Here is a 19,485-nt window from a genome sequence, read left to right as displayed (position 1 = left end):
GATGATAAAATTAATTAATTAATAAATAAAAGACAAGCTATGCCCCACTGACTCCTCCTCCGGCCAGTCAGATGGATGGCAGTGCTGTTGGTTAATTTGTCAGGGGTGGGGTGATTTGAAAAATGAAGCTCATTTTAATAATGGATTACCCTCGTTGCCAAATTAGGCCTTCATAATTCACATGAGTGTCTGGATTTGCCACATCGATCAGATATTCGGGCAGCATGACAGGGTAGTTGTTTAACCCTTTGTCAGAGTCCCACATTTCCAACTGGGAGCTTCTTTTTGCGGAGTCTAATCGACCGATCACCATGCCCGCTGGCTTCCTGTCATTACTGTATCCTTATCTTCATCACGCCTGCACAGGAAATGAGAGGAGAAGCTCGACCTGCGTGGTCAGGACCGGTTCACGCTGATCTCTCAGAGAATATCTGAACATCTTTTATTTGAGCTTCTTTATGAGAAACGGCGAGACATTCGCATGTTTGATAACCTCCAGATCACAGAAAAGGCACGGAGTCCATATTAGGAATAAAATGAACGAACTGATGGCAGAGACAAAACGTGGGCAACAGAGAGACTCAGAGATCACATCTTATCACTGGGGTTAATGACAAATTTCAAATATCCACATGGCTAATAACGTTCCACCTTAAAATGAAAAGTCACATATTGTTCTGTAAAAACTTGCTTGATATTTTTGCCAGTCCAAAGAACCCAGATTTCTGATAAAAAATAGTCCTGCTCAGATCCAAGCTGTTTGTTTTGAGGGGCACAGTAAGTGTTGGACATGCGTGCAATCATTTAATCTGAGGATTAAAATTTGATGCATGTACTATTTCATGATATTTGAGTTAAAAATGCAGAGCATCTCTCTCTCGCTCATGTGTTTGAGAATAACACTGTGCACAGTTTCGTTCCCAGCCTGTGTGTGGATCGATCATGCTGCCCTGGACTGATTAATCCAACACATGGAAACTCTGATGAATGTGATTTGTAATTAAATAACCAGTAAATACAAACTGAGGCCTGCAGCTGAAATCTATACCTCAGTCTGCACCAATGAAACGTTCAGGAGGTATCCTACAAGTAATGACATTAGTGAGGCTCAGCCTGAGAGTGTGTCAGGCTGGATTAGAAAAAGTTTGCTTCCATGTGTTGTGTTTTACTGCACACACCTAAATTAAATGACATTTTCACTGTGTTTGTGCAGATAAAGCATAAACCGGAACCAGGCCTCAATCATGTCCACGTGTAGAGAATTCACAAAGCTTTCCAAAGGCTCAGAAAATGCATCACAGAATAAATCTCGCACTGTCGTCTACGTGTTGATGGTTTTCTTTCCAAAGGAAAAATAAGTCTTTTGACAAAAAATGTTTCCGCCAAGCTTGGAAACTACTATTTAAAATTGTTTAAGAATTAAGTTATAAGAGTGTCACATCTGTTTCATTGTGTTTCTTTTTAGTTTAGTTTTTTAATGTTGAAGTTTCAGGATTTTTTTCTTTGAATTTATGGGATAAATCTTCACTGAAGACTTGAAAAAAAAAAAGGTTCTGGAAGCTGACGCATCAGAAACAGGAAAAACTAGGCAGTGTAAGAATCTGAGCAAATGTTAAATAGACAAAACTGCAGTGACTGCAGTGATGGAAACCTTGTCGTAGACAGGGTCAAGTAACTCACTTACCCACAGCAGGAAAGAAGGCCAACCCATGCAGCCTGAGCCCACAGAAGAGCTTCAGTAGAACAAACTTCTGAAAGCCTTATGATAGAAAGATGCTGGTAGACATATTGTGTAGACCGTGGTCAGACTGTCCACAATGTCCACTGCTGAAGGCACCTGTTCTGTGGACATCAGTATCTGAACTTGGACCAAGCAGCAATAGAAAAACAAGTGGAGACTACGGAGCCAGCCTTCAGGCAATTGAAGCTGGCTCCATTAACTGGGCCAGTCCCCACAGTGCCCCCCATTTCCAGCTTTACAGTAGGAATAAATATGGTTTTGGCCTCTATGGATGATTTTCACTCTAAAATCTGCAGCCATACACGTATGCGTTCATGTTCTCATATTTTAGTCCAGATGAATATCTGAGAGTAAAAAGTTTAATCGATGGAGGGACGTTCACTGGAAAACTTCCAGGCAATATAACTTGGTCTTGGTGCTTTGGTGTAATAAAGTGGGGGTTCTTCACAATATCGACTAGCTAAAACGTGCCTGATCCACAGTAGGAAAGACAAATATGACTTTAGTAAAAAAGAAAATGTACATTTCTTTTTACTTTTTTATTCCCTTTCTCCTGTTTATTTCCATATTTCTGTGTTTGTATGTTAATGGCACGAGAGTTCCTCACCTCATTTAAAGCCAGCGTGTAGTTAATAGGTTACTGCTGCCAGCTAGTGTCATGGAGATTATGTTTTGCTTCTGTGTGCTTCACCCTAAAGACCAAAACTCCATACAAAACATATGAAATGAACACTGTGCTCACAATGTTTTCTCCACTGATGTTCCAAATGCCAAAAATGATGAAGTGTTAATATTTAAATGTAGCAGAGAGTCTTTTCTTATTAAACTAAACTAAAATAAAAACAAAAATGTTTCAAATTGTTTTATTCAGCGTTAGTCTCCCACTATACAAAAATATATTAGGGGCATTGCTCTATCAGCTCTTTCCCATGGCATTAATAATTTACCTACCATTGATGCCTCAGCTTCCATAGACAACCTGCTATCTCACTATAACAATGAACTTATCAACCTCTTAGATACCTTGGCTCTCCCAAAAAACTTGAACTGTTTTTTCTCTCGCTCTGCCCCATGGTATTCATCTGAACTTCGCCAACTTAAAGCTACTGGACGCCGCCTGGAACGTCTCTCCAGGAAAACAGGACTTACTATTCATAAGGACATGTATCTCAGTCATATACAACATTATAAAGAAGCTATTCATCATGCTAAATCTGCCTACTACACCTCTGTTATTGAATCTGCTGAAGGAAACACGCACTTTGTTTTCTACATTACATAATATTGTTAAACCCCCAGATACCTTTGCCATACATACACACTCTGCTGCAGTTTGCAAGAGATTTATGGACTTTTTTTACACCAAGATTGAGAATCTTTATCAACAATTGCCCTCGTCCTGTGATATGGTCAATTGTTCTATCTGCATTTTTTGCCCTTCTCAACTGTCATCCTCTCTATCCAATTTTGAACTTCCCACAATAATTCAGCTAACTTCCATAATTACTAAGTTAAAGTCATCATCGTGTAAACTTGATCCACTGCCGACTAATCTTGTCAAACTCTCATTCCCGTCTCTTGCCCCACTGATTACTAATATCATACACACCTGGTTCTTTTCCTTCTTCTCTTAAAACTGCAATAATAACACCCATACTGAAAAAGAATGGTTCAGATCCCTCCAATCTAAATAATTTCAGGCCAATTTCAAATCTCCCTTTCTTAGCAAAAATTCTGGAAAAGATAGTGGCTGCACAGGTTCATCGTCACCTCACTGGAAATAACTTGTGCGAACAGTTTCAGTCTGGCTTCCGTTCAAGTCACAGTACAGAAACAGCTCTAGTAAAAATCACCAATGATCTTCTGCTTGCAGCTGACTCTGGACTTATCTCCATCCTCATTCTCCTTGACCTCACAGCAGCTTTTGACACTATCTCCCACCGCATCCTTCTTCACAGATTAGCATCTATTGGTATCAATGGTACAGTACTCGCCTGGTTTACCTCTTATCTCTCTGGCTGCTCACAGTTTGTTTAATTACTCACTCACAGATCATGATCTACTCCAGTTAATTCCGGTGTACCCCAAGGCTCTGTCCTGGGTCCTTAACTTTTTATCATCTATCTACTACCTCTAGGTAATATTTTCAGGAAGCATAGCATCCAGTTTCACTGCTACGCAGATGACACCCAGCTCTACCTGTCCCCCAAACACACAGCTACTCTCCCACCCAGATCCATTTCTGACTGTTTAAGTGAAATCAAGGTCTGGTTTTCTCACAACTTTCTTAAACTTAATGGCAATAAAACAGAATTCATTTTAATAGGCACCAGATCAAAACTGACTAAGTCTTTCATTATCCATTGATAACTCTGTTGTCACACCATCCCCTCAGGTTAAGTCTTGGTGTCATCCTCAATAGCACTCTGTCCTTCACAGCACATATAAATAATATCACTCGGTCTTCCTACTTTCATCTCCGTAATATTAACCGCCTTCGTCCCTCACTCACTCCAAACAGTACCGCCATACTTGTCAATGCTCTTGTCACATCTCGTTTAGATTACTGTAATTCTCTTCTCTATGGTCAACCTCATAAATCCCTCCATAAATTGCAGTTAGTTCAAAATACAGCTGCTTGTATTATTTCCAGAACTAGATCCACTGAACATATAACACCTGTTCTTAAACAGCTCCATTGGCTTCCAATTCACCTCAGTGTTAATTTCAAGATCCTACTTCTCACTTTCAAAGCGCTTCATAACCTCGCTCCTCCATATTTATCCGATCTTCTCCATACATACTCACCCCATCGTACACCCCGCTCTTCTTCAGCTTCCCTTCTGTCTGTTCCACCTGCTCGCCTGACTACCATGGGACTCAGAGCCTTTAGTCGTTCTGCCCCTAGACTTTGGAATGCACTTCCGCCAGATCTCTGGACCACAAATTCTCTCACCACTTCTAAATCACGCCTCAAAACCCATCTATTCAGAATTGCATACACCTGATCTGTCTTAGTCCATTTTTACCTTGCTCAGTTTTATACTTTTATGCTTGTGTTTTATTCTGTTTTGTTACCTTATGTCTAAATTTTATTTTGCCATGTATATTATATTTTATTGCTGCTATTGTTCTTGTGTTATTGTAAGGTGAGCTTGAGGGTCTTAAAGGCGTCTATAAATAAAATGTAGTATTTTTATTATTATTATTATTATAAATAACAAACACAAAACTTGGTTCAAACATCAGAGTTTCTAAGCCTCAGATTCTGCAGGGTTTTTATTTTTAGACTGATGTCCTTACACGACCACCTCAACACACTCCCACTTCATATCAGAATGGTCATGTTCCACCTCAGGACTGAAACCGTGTTTTGTTTTTTGTTTTGTTTTGTGTGTGTGTGTGTGTGTGTGTGTGTGTGTGTGTGTGTGTGTGTGTGTGTGTGTGTGTGTTTGCTTGTATATATTCATGAACAGCCAGCTGTGTCCTGGTGAAATAAATGCCACCCTGTTCCAAGGGAAAAGGTCACTGCACTCAAGCACACCTCTACAGGAGCTAAATTACAACAAACACAAACATTGGGGATAGATGGAAGGATGGATGGACAGGTGGATGGATGGATGATAAAGGAATGGATGAATGGGTGGATGGATGGTATAAGAAAATGGTTTATGCTGTTTTACTTGTTCAAATGTAACAGCTCATTTAATATTATTAACTGACAAAACTAACACTCGCACTATTAGCAGACAGGTGCCAGTACTTAACAATAAATTAACACAATATTTTTAGGGATTATGAAAGTATTCTGATTCTGATTATTCTGATGAATGTGACAACTTTAAAGCTTGAGAGAGGAAAGAGGATCACAGTTACTTTAATCCCATATTTGTGTGATAAAGAATGTGTTCAGATGCAAGGAGGCAACAGTTTGCTGTCAGTAATGAAATTATTTAATCTTATTTACTCTAAAATGCCACACGTTAGCAGCATTATTTACAAAAATATTATGTGCTGTGAATCAGGGTTGACATGACTTGGCATTGTCACGATCCTGGATCTTTTGACCCAGCGTTTTGAGTTTTAGTTTTTTTTTTTTTAATGTTTATGGTTTATGTTTAAGTTCATTAGGTTATCTAAGTTCATTTGTTTATCAGATTCCCTTGTGTTTTGAACGCCTGTGTTAAGTCTTCCTTGTCTTTTATGTGTTTCATGTCTGCATGTCTTTTGTTGTCAAGTTCATGTAGTCATGTCTGTGATTCATTATGTTTCCTGTTTTATTTTGAAGAGGTCCTGTGTTCCTAGGTTAAATGTGTTTAGTTGTACTCTCCCCTTGTGACTTTGTTATGTTCATTTCTTTCAGCTGTTTCCCCATGTGTTTCCACTTCCCTCATTATCCTCCTGTGTGTATTTAGTCAGTGTGTTTTCAGTCATTCCTTGTCAGGTCGTCTGCTAATCCACGTCGTGTCTCCAGGTATCAACACCAGTCTTCATGTTTAAGTTTTTTTTTCCATGTTTTACTTTTAGTTCACCCAGTTTAGGTTTTTGTTTAGTTTCACCCATACCCTTTGTTTGTATCCATTTTTGCCAGCCTTAATGGTAAATGGACTGGTTCTTATATAGCGCTTTTCTACTCTGTCCGAGCACTCAAAGCGCTTTATACAGCTAATGATAATTAATAATTAATAAACGGCTTGTTTTTGTCCACGCCACGTTTCACATTCTGTTTCTGCAATTGAGTCCTTTTTACAATACATACTCACGTAACGTCACCTCAGCCAGACTGTGACAGGCGTTAAGGCCAACCTGTGCATTTATGCATGTGACTGAACCAATGTGGATCATTAAAATATCACCAGATCACCTGATAAATAGGCATCGGCACTTAGGTCACATGACCCATAAGCCAGATTCAATGAATCATCAAATGCAGGTGGCATCTTTGCCTGTTGGGGCATCACTGGAAGCTCTAATTTTCATTTGTTCACTCAACTACTTCTGACCCAACCCAGATCTCGGCTGAAGTCCCGGGGTGACCGTGCGTTTGCTCTGGCTGCCCCAGCACTGTGGAATACCCTTCCTCTCGACTTCCTCTCAAATCACAACTAAAAAACCACTTATTCAATCTTGCCTTTCCCTCTAGTTAATATTTCTTTTAGGATTTTATATCATGCACTTTTATGCTCATTTAAATTCTTGTTTGCTCTGTACCTATTGCTTTCCTTTGTATCAGTGACAGCTACCTGCTTGCATACTTAGTACTTGCTTTGGTCCTATTTGTATCATCCTCCTCCTATTCTCTATGTTACTTGTTAAGCACCTTGGCATACCCTTGGTTTTTAAGTGTGCTTTATAAATAAAATTTATTATCATTATTATTATCATTATTATTATTATTATTATCATTATTATTATTATTATTATTATTATTTGTTGATCTTATTGAGCCAGCTTGTCTCCAGCAACATGTGAAACTGTCGAAAGATTACTGTACACCAGAAGCAACTGTTGAAGGTCTCTTCTATCGCTCTTTCTCTTATGAGAAAGAGCGATAGAAGAGAACACACACGAGGAATAAGCATAGAAGAATCGATTGCAGGAAAACTGAGAAGAAGAAAGGAAGAAGGAGTCAAAGGAGATGAGCAGATATAAATTAGTCCTGTGACAAAGTGGGAAGGCTGAGCTTTAAAGGAATAAATCTCATTTCATTCTGGCCGGTGGTCACCGACCTGACTGAACTAGATGAGAGGGCTGATTTAAGGAGGCATGACCTCAGTACCCTTGGGGGACCTTCACTTACAAGAACATTCACTTAGATCTGTTTTAGTTCGCTCTTTGTGAATGAGCCCAATCTCAGCTAGCATAAAAGCCACATGGGGTGTAAATGACGGGCTGGGTCAAAAATACAGAATTACAAAGGAAATACAAGAGGATAAAACTTATTATCACCATTATTGTGATAAATCTCCTTTCCTGTTACAGTTTGTCAGTGAAATAAACTAAATGTGTTTTTTAAAACCAAAAAATAAGAAACGAGAAAACTAAAGTGCTGCTGCTGAGGTTGGACGTGCCTTTGCATAAATATGCACACATACACGACAGGTTTTAAAGTGAGGACAGTGCTCTGTGGGAAACATCTACAGGCTTCTCCACCACAGTACCCACACCAAACACCTAAACTTTCTTCATGCCGTCAACAAATTTCACTTAAAGTATAGATTTGAGTAGGGCTGCCACAAACGATTATTTTGATAGTCGACTAGTCACCGATTATTTTTGCGATTAGTCGACTAATCAGATCATGAATCCATTGGATGTACAGCGTACAGCTTATTGCACCAGCATGCATCTGCTCTTATATAACTATCATTAGCTTACAGCTTTAAGTGTTTAAGGTATGTTCTAACTAAAAATAAAGACAAGATGATAGTTTATTAAATTTTAATGAAATTTGCAGATTGTTTCGGTGAAGTTTAATAAACTCCTTGCTATCTAAAATATAACGGGACACCAGAGTATATTCTCGAGCATCTCACACTTCTGATAATCAGTTGTCTGCTTGACGTTTATTCGGCTGTGTAAAAACTACAACTTTAATCTCAGCCAAACCGATTTACTCAGGAACAAATAAAATACTAAAAAAAGCCAAACAATAACATTTTTAAGTTATCTAAGTGACTTATATGTGTTTAACCTGAGTAGCGAAAGACGGCGGTGGGTTTGAAAATGATTTGCCGGGAGTCCGGTGTTCTCACGGGCTCTAGTGAGCCTACCCCCGGCTAGCTATCGAGCTAGTGGGTAACAGACATCTCAGAAAACGTAGGAGCACTTTTGAAAATATGTGGTGTCTTGATAAACTGAGCAGATATTTGAGGTTTATACAGTTACATTCTCGCCTGAAAATATGTTAAACGTTTATTTTGTGACCCAGAAAGAATAACAAGAGTAATATTAAAACTAACTAGCTGCCGCCATTGTTGGAAACTGAACTGGGCTGCGCTATGAATTCTGGGACAGAGCTACTTCTTCTTCTTCGGGGTTTAACGGCAGCTGGCATCCTTGTACATGCAGTGCTGCCATCTTCTGTTTCAGTCCGTTATTACACTCTCAAATTCTACTACTTATTCCTGCGTCTTTTGTGATCTTACAAAGCTTCAAACGACAGTCGTCGACGATTTTGATAGTCGATGTAATTGTGACTAGTCGACTAATCGTGGCAGCCCTAGATTTGAGAGCTCAAAGCACTGGAACTTGACCCATTTGCTAGTCCATTGAATTAGCCTCAGGGGGGAAAGTACGCATAGAAACAGTCACCTGTCTGTCCGTAGTGTGGCTATTTTAAATATAAGAGCAAGAGAGATCTTTAAGAAATTAATATAGCCACTACAGTTACCATCAAAACGATGAAAAAATATTGCCATAAACAGTTTATTTACAATATCGTAATAAGAAAACGATAGATGTTTTCATATTGGCATCCAATATATATTGTCCTATTCTGCTGCAGCGGCATCCCACCCAGTGGAGAATCAAGTGTGACGCCCCAAGAAGACTTAGCTTGAGCAAGTTGAAGACGATCTTAAATGATGACGTCTAACCCTTGAGTAAGTAAAGGTCAAGGCCACAGATCACAAGGCCTGGAAGTGCATCGTTGACCAAGATGGAAACCCTACAACACCCACGGCAATGTATTGGCTTCATGCACGACCTCTCCTGCTGACTGCCAGCTAGGGACAAAAGATCTCTCCTTTACTTTCTACATGGACTATCTACATGCTGCCATGTGATCGAACATAACTGGTCAAACTACAGGCCGATTCAAAGAGAAACCAGAAAGCCTTCATGTTTATATGCACATATGTGTTTGTACAGCATATTAAACAGAAAATATCTCCAACTCTAATGTATTCTCAGGAAAAGCATTTAGGACTGCAGTACTTACCACCTAGAGCTTGCTTCATTACAAAATCCATGATTCCTGCTGATTAGTACAGATGTTCTTCTTTAAGCTGGAGACAACTGAGCATGCAGCCACCAAGCCCGGGATCTGTGAGTGTCTCAGTTTTTCCCCCTTCCTCTGTGATGCCGAGCGTCTTCAGCAACTCTCTGCTGGACACAAGAGATGGAAAAAAGAAGCAATTAAACAAACCATACAGCAGTAAAACAGCAAACTGTTTTCCTCACATAGAAAAACACACCAGTGATTTGATTTAAATTTAAGCTTTTGCAGCTGTAAACAATCATATTTCCTCCTTTGTAGAAAGTGCATGATTACATCTCCAAACATGGTGAAAGATCCGCAACACGTCTGGCATCGGGCAGCATGAGACAGCATTTCCTTCTGAGTTTAAAACAACACATAATGGGATCTTTTTAACACTCTTTACCCCCTGACAGATATCCCTTCCTGGGAAGATCGTAGATCAATACTGAGCCCTTTTGCTCTGAGTCACTTATCCGACTGTAACTGAATACCAGAGCAGTCAATAAGTGGTCATACATATTTAATGGAAAAGTGAAAGAAATGCAGTTGTTTTCTATTTAGATTGACCTGAAACATATGAAATATACTAAACATGTATGAGAAAATCAGGCTGTGCTCACTCATACAGCATCAACATAAAAACACACACTAGATTCATGAGAATGAAAAATCCTGTCTACATCAAAAGTCTATATCTAATTAATATTTCATACACTATGCTAATCTCACTGTCTCACTTTCAGAAGCGACTTCGTGTATTTCAACCCAGCTGGTAATAAAATCACTTTTGCATGAACTTCATCTTTAGCTAAATCTGATTTACTCAGCTTAAGTAAAGCTGCAAGTTTGACTGTGATTCAGTGACTGCAGTGCACACTTTTGTGTCTGTAATCAGAATTATTATTTAAACTGATTCTCAGAATAAATCGATCAGGTGGAATTACCAGCTGAGACATCGACTGTGCAGTAAAAAACTGTGTCGTATCATCTGTACAGAGACTGCAGATGAAAAATGTGAGCATGTAATGATTATTGCTGCTTTTCTGGAATACTGATGGAACAAACTGTCATAAGATCTGATACTTGAAGATAAAATGCTGAAAATATGGCTGCATGTGCAGGTCCTATTAAAGAGGTAATGTATGGATTTAACCGGTGCAAGAAAATAAAAATCCAGAATGTAAATAATGCAAGAGTGAATATGCATCTCGAAGAAGAAGCTCAGAAAAATTTAGCTAGCTGTAATATCAAATCCAGGAATTTGGATGACATTGGTACCAACTACTATGTTTCCATCCATCTTCTTCCGTTTATCAGGGGCCGGGTTGTGGGGGCAGCAGCCTAAGCAGAGAAGCCCAGACCTCCCTCTCCCCGGCTACCTGCTCCAGCTTGTCCGTGGGAACCCCAAGGCGTTCCCAGACGACCTGAGAGATATAATAACTCCAGCGTGTCCGGGTACTTAAACTCTTCCACTTGGGGCAGGAACTCATCCCTGACCCGGAGTGGGCAGTCCACCCTTTTCCAGCTGAGAACCATGGCTTCCGATTTGGAGATGCTGATTCTCACACTCAGCTGTGAACCATTCCAGTGCAAGCTGGAGGCCATGACCCGATGAAGCCAACAGAACCACATCATCTGTGTGAAGCAGAGATGAGATTCAGAGACCACCCAAGTGAAAGCCAAATTGGCTACACCTAGAAATTCTGTCAAATCTGCCAAATCTACTATATTTTTTTAAAGTAAAACATCTAATTTATTATGGTGACATTAAACTGGCCAACATGACACTCACCGTGCATGTTCTTCAAATAGTTGACACTAAGGAGATGAGTGATAAAACTATGGTAACAGTTTGTTAGCACTGACAACGCTAGCAGTGCAGATTTTCTTCCCATCTGAAGAAAACATGCACAATATGTGCTGTGCAAAGTTTGGATTTTAAGTTTTCTTTTTTCTTTGTTGGCTTCTTGGTCATTAGACAAATTGCAGCCTGAATGCTCATTGGCCCATTCTGAATACAGTGCCCTCTCCTGTGCTGCTGTATAAACTCACTTGTATCTATTTGATTAACTGTGCAAGTGGCAGCCAAGATGAAATCCTCCACATTTATTGCACCTGGCGAACCAGAACAGCATTTCCATTTTGAAGCAGATCTCTCCTGCTCTCCTCACTGAACACTCGTGGCATCATTTTGATACGCCAGTATTTGCCAGGGCTGAATGGTGCCGGGATGAAATAGGAAGGGACGGCAGATTGAGCTGCACAGCTTATTCTGGGAGGCGACACGGGAGACGAGGCCGAGTGGGATGGCAATCCATTTGTAACTGTGACCGAGCGCCTCGAGGGGTGAAGTACCTCATTTCAATACACACACATTCAGAAATTCAAAATCAGCATGCTCACCCACACGCAAGATTTGATTAAAAAGACTGCAAATGTATGCTGATAGATAATAGAAGAAATGTCAGACTGTTAACCTGGTGAGGAGAGTAAGTGTTTCTGCATGAATGTGTGCGTGCTTACGGACAGGTGCATGCAGAAACATGTGACTATCATTTGAGTTTAACTGGAATCACATGTCAAAGAGCTCTGAACAGCCGTGTGTGTGTGTGAGTAAAGTCTCTTTAGTCGTAAGCTGTTGGCTTTTCCAGTTTCCACCCTCAGTCCAGTGACATGTAACTGGCTGGACCTTTGCAGCCTGTTGTTTACATGTTGTAGCTGTGTACTGACACCAGGGGGCAGTGTCAGAAATACGCTGACCAGCTGGTCTGGTCTGGCTCATGTTTGTGCTGTTGTCAGACCTTTAGCTTAGCCGCTCCTACAGGTATGACCAAAGTCGTAAAAGAGGAAGAATGAGTGTTTTAGCGAACTAAACGTGAACATTATAAACAAAGAAAACACGCCATTGCAGCCCACTTGGGCTTGTAATCACATTTTTTTTTATCTATAATTTATTTTTGTGCTTCTTTCTGCTCCTAAATGCTGCAGTTGCTCCTTCTCTATTGAAGCCCACTTTTCAACCACACCACGTGCGTGTTGCATTCTTAAAATCCATCACAAATGCACCACAAACTGCACTTTGTGATAATTAGTCATTCTAAGCTGGCTGTGTAGGTGTTGCCTCAGTGTCTGGTGCCGTCCAAGCTGACTTCTTACAGACCTGACTAGCTAAATCAAACAGGTCACTTTGGTTCAGTTGGAGGTGAAAGTGTTTTTTTTTCCTTCTATCTTGAGTACTTTTTTGGTCACTGTCTCAACAAGACGGCAGCTGTCGTGGTAAATGTCCCGGCTGCTTTAAGAAGGTCAGAGGTTACAGTCCTTACAGTCACCTGCAGTTCAACTATTAGATATTAAACTCATTCTTTTAACCACTGAGGAAGAGAAACAAATATGTGGCCTTTTGGATGAATGGACTGGATTCATACAGCTGCACAGCTCTAGTCTTCCAAACCACTCAAAGTGCTTTATACTACAACCACATTTACTCACACACACACTTTTATTATAGCAATAAATATACAATTTAACTATCACGCACAGTTTATGGGCTTCTGATACCGAGCGAGTCTCTGTGTCCTTCAACAGAACAGTGAACACTGGAAACAGATGCCACACAACGAGGAAAGGATTCTTTCTTATTATGCTGCTTTCCTGAAACTTCTATATATGGCTATATATGTGCATGTGCTTTTCTAATACCACTGTGGCCAACTTTCTGGTGCATGAATAACACAGCATGTACTCCTGCAGTACGTAATTTGGGTTATTTTGAACTGTGAATCATCCAAAGCTACTGTAGTGGAGTCCAAGAATAAAAATCTAGTGCTGGAAATGAGCAGAACAGGTCCACACTTAGCTAAATGTCACATAACTGGTGCCTTGGGCTTTATTATACACAACAATAAGTAAATATATTAACTATCAGCAGTGATGTAAGGTGTAAAGTTACTACAAAACTAGCACACAGGAGCGCCGATGGGAAATAATAAACGCTAAGAAGTTTTTGTTGTCATATTGCAGGGTTTTTTTATGTTAGATTTTGTGTATTTTATTGTATTTTGTATTTTTTTGTTATGTATTTTCATAGCAAGGATGAAAAGAAGTTCCACAACACTTTATGTATCTGCTATCGGGGGGGAGACGGTGGGTGTGTGGCTGCTGTGTGTTTGTGCGTAGCGTAATCGGCTGCTGACATTCATTGCCGTAATGTATAAAGACACAGGAACCCTGAGCCCACGCATCCCTAACAGGACGGGCCATGTGTCCGTGTTTAATACGATCCCAGCTGGTCAGGTGTGGCATGTTTCTGTGATGCAGTGAATGTGGGTTTTTTCATAATAATGTTTTTTACTGTTTGTAACAAAGGCAAAGATAAGAAGGTCACAATTATGATGATAAATTCTACTATTTAACATTTCCCTCTGAATATCCTTTCTTTTATTTTATGAGACTTCGAAATGGCTTCCAGTATATTATTTGAAACTTCCAACCCTGAGCTGGAAAAAAATTGAAGACTGGATGTATGTTGTTTTTTTTCCCTGGTATTTCACCTGAACAAAACGTGCAGCAGCGTAGCAGAAGCAGGGACGTATCTCACGAACTGGACGAGGGGTCTGCGTGTGTGTCTGTGTGTGTGCACGCATTTGGAAGCAGAACATTTCTCTTATCATTACAGAAACAGACTCAAGGACTCACTAATGGAATAAAGGAAAGATGCGGCTGTCAGACAAGGACATCTGGAAGAAGAGGACACACACACGTGTGCACACACACACACACACACACACACACACACACACACACACACACACACACACACAGGGGGCATTCTCTTCCTAACTTTGACATATAAAAATGTTTGAATGTTTGATTAGTTTTTATATAATAAAAGAAGTTTTGTTTTTAAAAGGAATTGTTTGAAAACTATTAAATATGATGACTCTTTATAGTGTCACGATTTAATTACTAATACTTAAATAAAACATGTCAATTCAAAAGAGAAAGTGGGCACAAGATAAAGGCCAATCAAAAGGGTGATAATAAAGCAGCACGTGGCAACTGTGGAAAGGAAGAACTCCCTTTTAATAGGAGGAACCAGGCTCAGGAAGTCAATGATTCTCCTCAGGAAGGCCTTTCCAAAGCTGAGGAAAGCTCATAATACACAGTACATTAACCAAAACCTAACCTGCCAATGCCATCTGGTGTTTCCTACAATCTGCTGTTAGCAATCAGAGGCACGTCTAAGCTCACTGAAGACATTTAGTCGTCCGTTTAAAAAAAAGAAGAGATGGGTCTGACATTTTCAAATCACTACAACCCAAACAGTCTTTGCTTCTTCATCTCGACACAACAGAAATGCAATCTTCAAAAATAATTCATGTGAGAAAAGACTGAAGCAATTCATCATGGCGTTATCGTGCGAAACAGAGGAGCGCTCCTCTACTTGCCTCCATTTACATACTCATCAGACACCAGAGACCTCAACCGCAGCTCGTTATGTAAGCGCTTATCAGTGGGCGGTTAGCACTGGACTGGAAGCTGAAGCAGCTCTCCGGCATATTGAACTTCTCTGTTCTGGTGATAGTGGAGGGGCTTTAAAACCTTACATAACCCTCCCTTTCACACAGGGCCAAATATACTATACAATCACTGATGACAGCCCCCAGGGGCAAGCCTCCCTCCCACCTCTGCTCCCATTCCCCAGCACCCAACCACTTTCCCTCCATCCTCAACCATCCTTTCTTCTTCTTCTTCTTCAGCTTCTTTTTTTAATTTCATAATCCGGGCGCTGGCAGCAGTGCGTGACGTGGGATAATGTTATCAGGGCCAGGCAGGACGGCTTGCTGATCCTATCCAGTTAATTGGAAGTTGTTTCCAAGTTTCGTGGAAGGAGATGTGGATGGGAGCGACTGGTGAAGACAAGCACGAGGCTGTCACTGGAACATGTTGATGACAGGCAAAGGGAGCGTGTTTCAGGGGAGGGGAGGCAAGAAAAAGGAGGAAAAGCTTTAAATGTGTGCATGAGCAGACAAAAAGTACACATGAATGAGCTTTAAAGGATAATGCTGGCTACAGGCTATTCTGTGTTTCTGTGTGTCATCAAATACATGCAAACACCAAAAACCATTAAAAGAAGGGAAAAACCCTGTTTTAACTGTCATTAATAATCACTGTTTAGGCATCCATATTATTATTAACCACACGCGAACAATTATCAAATAAATAAGTTCTGCATTTTTGGTAACTATGTTGTAGGTGTTGTAGGTTTTAGTTTAGTTTTAGTTAACTATAATAACCTTGGACAGAACCACCCTTTAACACCTCTGTTTTTAACACGTTTGATCCTCACTTCATTACAACCTTTGAACCTTTGGAAAGGCGGCTCTATAATCTATAATAAAAAAAAAATTCACTATGTTGTAGTTCAAGTGGTCTGAGAGGGAACCCAGCTCCTGCACCTCCTCTGGTTCGCAGGCTTTGGAAAATCCTGCCTGTACTCTAATAGAGGACTTTGGCCAACTGTGGGTCTGTTAGGACCAGTGAATAGTGTAACCATGGAAAAGGACACAGAGAAGTACATGGCGGCATGGTGAATTAAGAAGAGTATTTTCACTAGAGAGAGCAGGTTTTGAGGCCTAGAACTCAGCACTGATTTACTTATAGAGTATGTGTTTGTCTGCAGGGTGGCATTTGGAACAAAGCAAGGCAGCTGCAGGAGGAGGGCTGTCTGGTTTCATTCTCTGTATTTCTGCCTACTGCAGCACTTAATGTCACAGTAATGAATTACATGAGTAATGAAAGTCAGTTTGCATAAACTATGTACAAGAAAAGTCCTGCAGACCACATCAGCATTAATATAAAGTCCCCAGACTTCAGACCCTAGAATTCCCTGAGCTGCTAATATAGCTATAAAGTTCAAGTCATCTCCTTTCCAAACGCAACCATTTCAAAGATGGAAAGTAAAGCTTCAGCAAGCAGGAACCGAACCTCTGAGGGAAGTTCCCCTCTCGACTAAGCAAGTTTCAGCACATCAGTCACACCAGAATTGCTCCTGTCCTTTTTAACCAGTTCCAGGAACTTACAATTTGTAGTGCTTAGCGCACATGCACTCGCACAAACAGACACACACATCCAGCTAGCCTTTCACCCTGTGCTTGATAAGCTGACCCTGGGGACACGTGGGCAAACCTGGAAGGGAAATCAATACTGGACGAGTGGACCGAGATGGATTACTGACAGGAGCCATTTTTCACAGCAGGTTAGCAAGACTCCACCACAACACTCCATCTTCATCTGTCCAGGAAGGATGTGGGAGCACAAAAATCTTAATGTGGTGTAGCATCCTAGTGCAAAAGTATATTCATTTTACCCTTCATACGCCCAACCTGCCATTCCATCTGGTGCCAATGGGACCGGGCTGTGCCCCTGATTACAACACAGTCTGAGAAGCTTGTAAGGCGGCGCCATCAGTTCTCTGAAGCTTTCCTGGTATTAACCCTCTCAGGCTCAAATTAAGTTTTTGTTGCTAATGCACAAAAGAATACCTGCAGTGGTACTTCTGAGTAAAAAAAACCTCATAAAATATGTATGCAGGGTAATCAGGTTGTTAGCTTTTACTTGTTGCAAATCTGCAACGCCTGCCTTGAGAGGGTTAACAAGTAAAATGGCTGCATCATTTGTTGTGCTTCATTCATGTTGCATCAGATTGCCAAGGTACCTCTGAGAAATTTTAGAGCATGCTGAATAATAAATAATGTTAAGTAAAAGGCTGGTTTACTCTTCAGGGGTTTGGATAAGCAGAAGTTCATATTTTGCATGTTTGCTGCGCCCTGGTGACGGGGATAAGGAGGTATGCTCTTTTCCTCTGAGACCAAGCTTGCTAATTCTGTATTTATTGCAGAGCTGTTACTGACTTATCTTTTTTAAGAGAATTAAAACAAAATGAAATATTGAAATGTTGGTCAATCATTGCCCCAATCTGCACAATCTCATACACACACACAGAGACACACAGACACACACACCTTCATACACCAAGTTACTCTTTGCACAGTGCTCAGGCTTTTGCACATTTCTATTGCACTGTTGTGTCTGTATTGTTCTCTTCTGTCTGGTGTTGCACTGTCTTTGTTTTGGTTTTTTGGAATTTTTGCACCCTGCACTTTATGTAGTTCTGTGTTGATTGTCTGTTATATGCAGCACCATGGTGTTAGAGGAACGTTGTCTCATTTTACTGTGTACTGTACCACTGCACAGTGACAATAAAGTCACTTGATTTGACTTGACTTGTTCATTTACGCTGATATTCAGGGACCCCAGAGAATCCCCAAACTTCACCTGGTCACTAAAATAAACAGAATTTCTATGGTACAGCAAAACTGATGTGTTATATATTCCATTTAAATAAGCTAGATTTTCTTTGTTAGGGTTAGGGGTTAGGGTGATGGGTGATGAGTGGGGTGGATCATCTGTGTATGGGGGACACATTAAGTGTGTTCCCCATATTTATCAAACCACAAAAACATCATCAACCTCTGAATTATGTAGCCTCATTATTTTGGGCTTTGTCATTTTGAAGATGTCTGGATAATGTGAAGACTACAGAGGTCAAAAAGCGCCTGTAGGCAACTGTTGTTGTGACTCGGAGCTATATAAATACAACTGAACTGAAAATTCCAGCAATGATGTGTAAAAACAACTTCTACATAACCATGCTGTAGGCCTCCAGCTGAAACCATTGTTTCTGCAAGCCCACTGTTTCAGGCCTGTGTTGCATTATAAAGTAGGATGACTTTCATCAAATCTGAATCTTATATCTTTAGTCCTGAGACCAAATAAACACCAAAGTCCGATCACCCCTGAACCTAACACGATTATTTGTTCCTTCATAGATTCTGCACTCAGGCTCATATTTTGAGTCTCTCCATGCACAGACTGCAAATATGTTTCACTTTGTTTATCAGAGTAAAACGCTGCTGCCCGCTCTACAAATAATACATTGATGATGCAAAAGTCACCAAAGACAGAAAATAAATGGCACAGACGCCAGTAAATGAATTAATTATGAACTGCTAACACTGTTCCGCTCTCTCAGATTTGCCGGGCAGAAACTTTAGCACTCCAGACATTATTTATTCATGTAAGTCTGCAGTGAAAAATTATTTCCTCAACAGAGGCTAGAAGGCAAAGGAGGTCTACAGGACTGCATTTGATTATTCTTCTCATTACTCTTCTCGAGTCACTGACCCACTGTGGTAAAGGAGCTTCAGAAAGACCGCGTCACAGAGACAGGGCTAATTTTAACTTGCATATTTTACATTTTAATAATAGTTAATAGGGTTAATTTTAGCACTAGCTTTATGAAGGACTGATATGATGGATTAAATATGACACTATTCCTTTTTTGTTAATATTTAATGCAAGCCTGTCTTGAGAATGACAGATCCACATTTTAGTTAAGGATGGTTGCTAAATTAAATTCTGGATCTTTCTGTTCATACTTGCCACTAATATCACAGAAAACTAAAACTCAACATTTAAGATTAAAATGTTTTACATTTTACATTAATTAACACTGTGAAACAAAACATCATCGGGTAATTTGGATGCAGCGGTGAGGAATGTTACCTTCAGTCAGGAAGTTCCAGGATTAACAAGTTCATGTACAGGAAACAGAGCAGGCAGGTTCCAAGTTTTATTGACTGAGAGCCAACTGAGGACAAAAGGTTACAACAGAGGGCCACAGAGGAAAATGCACACA

At 40.2% G+C, this 19,485-nt stretch overlaps 1 protein-coding gene across 2 annotated transcripts in view; it reads right to left on the bottom strand.

The window, feature by feature from the left end:
- cplx2b (complexin 2b) overlaps nucleotides 1-19,485 on the bottom strand; it is a 59,565-nt gene that overhangs the window by 10,906 nt on the left and 29,174 nt on the right. Inside the window, exon 2 of one of the 2 annotated variants that reach the window (XM_006797633.2) lies at nucleotides 9,684-9,850. In XM_006797633.2, the coding sequence (XP_006797696.1) occupies nucleotides 9,684-9,714 (31 nt within the window). In that variant the 5' untranslated portion in view covers nucleotides 9,715-9,850. The remainder of the gene's footprint in view (nucleotides 1-9,683; nucleotides 9,851-19,485) is intronic. The other variant, XM_006797634.2, reaches the window with a different exon arrangement.

Source organism: Neolamprologus brichardi, chromosome 2 (assembly GCF_056152115.1).
Source record: "Neolamprologus brichardi isolate AB-2024 chromosome 2, ASM5615211v1, whole genome shotgun sequence".
Taxonomy (NCBI): domain Eukaryota; kingdom Metazoa; phylum Chordata; class Actinopteri; order Cichliformes; family Cichlidae; genus Neolamprologus; species Neolamprologus brichardi.
Note: the sequence above shows the minus strand (reverse complement) of the source record. Positions and strands in the feature narration are given on the sequence as shown.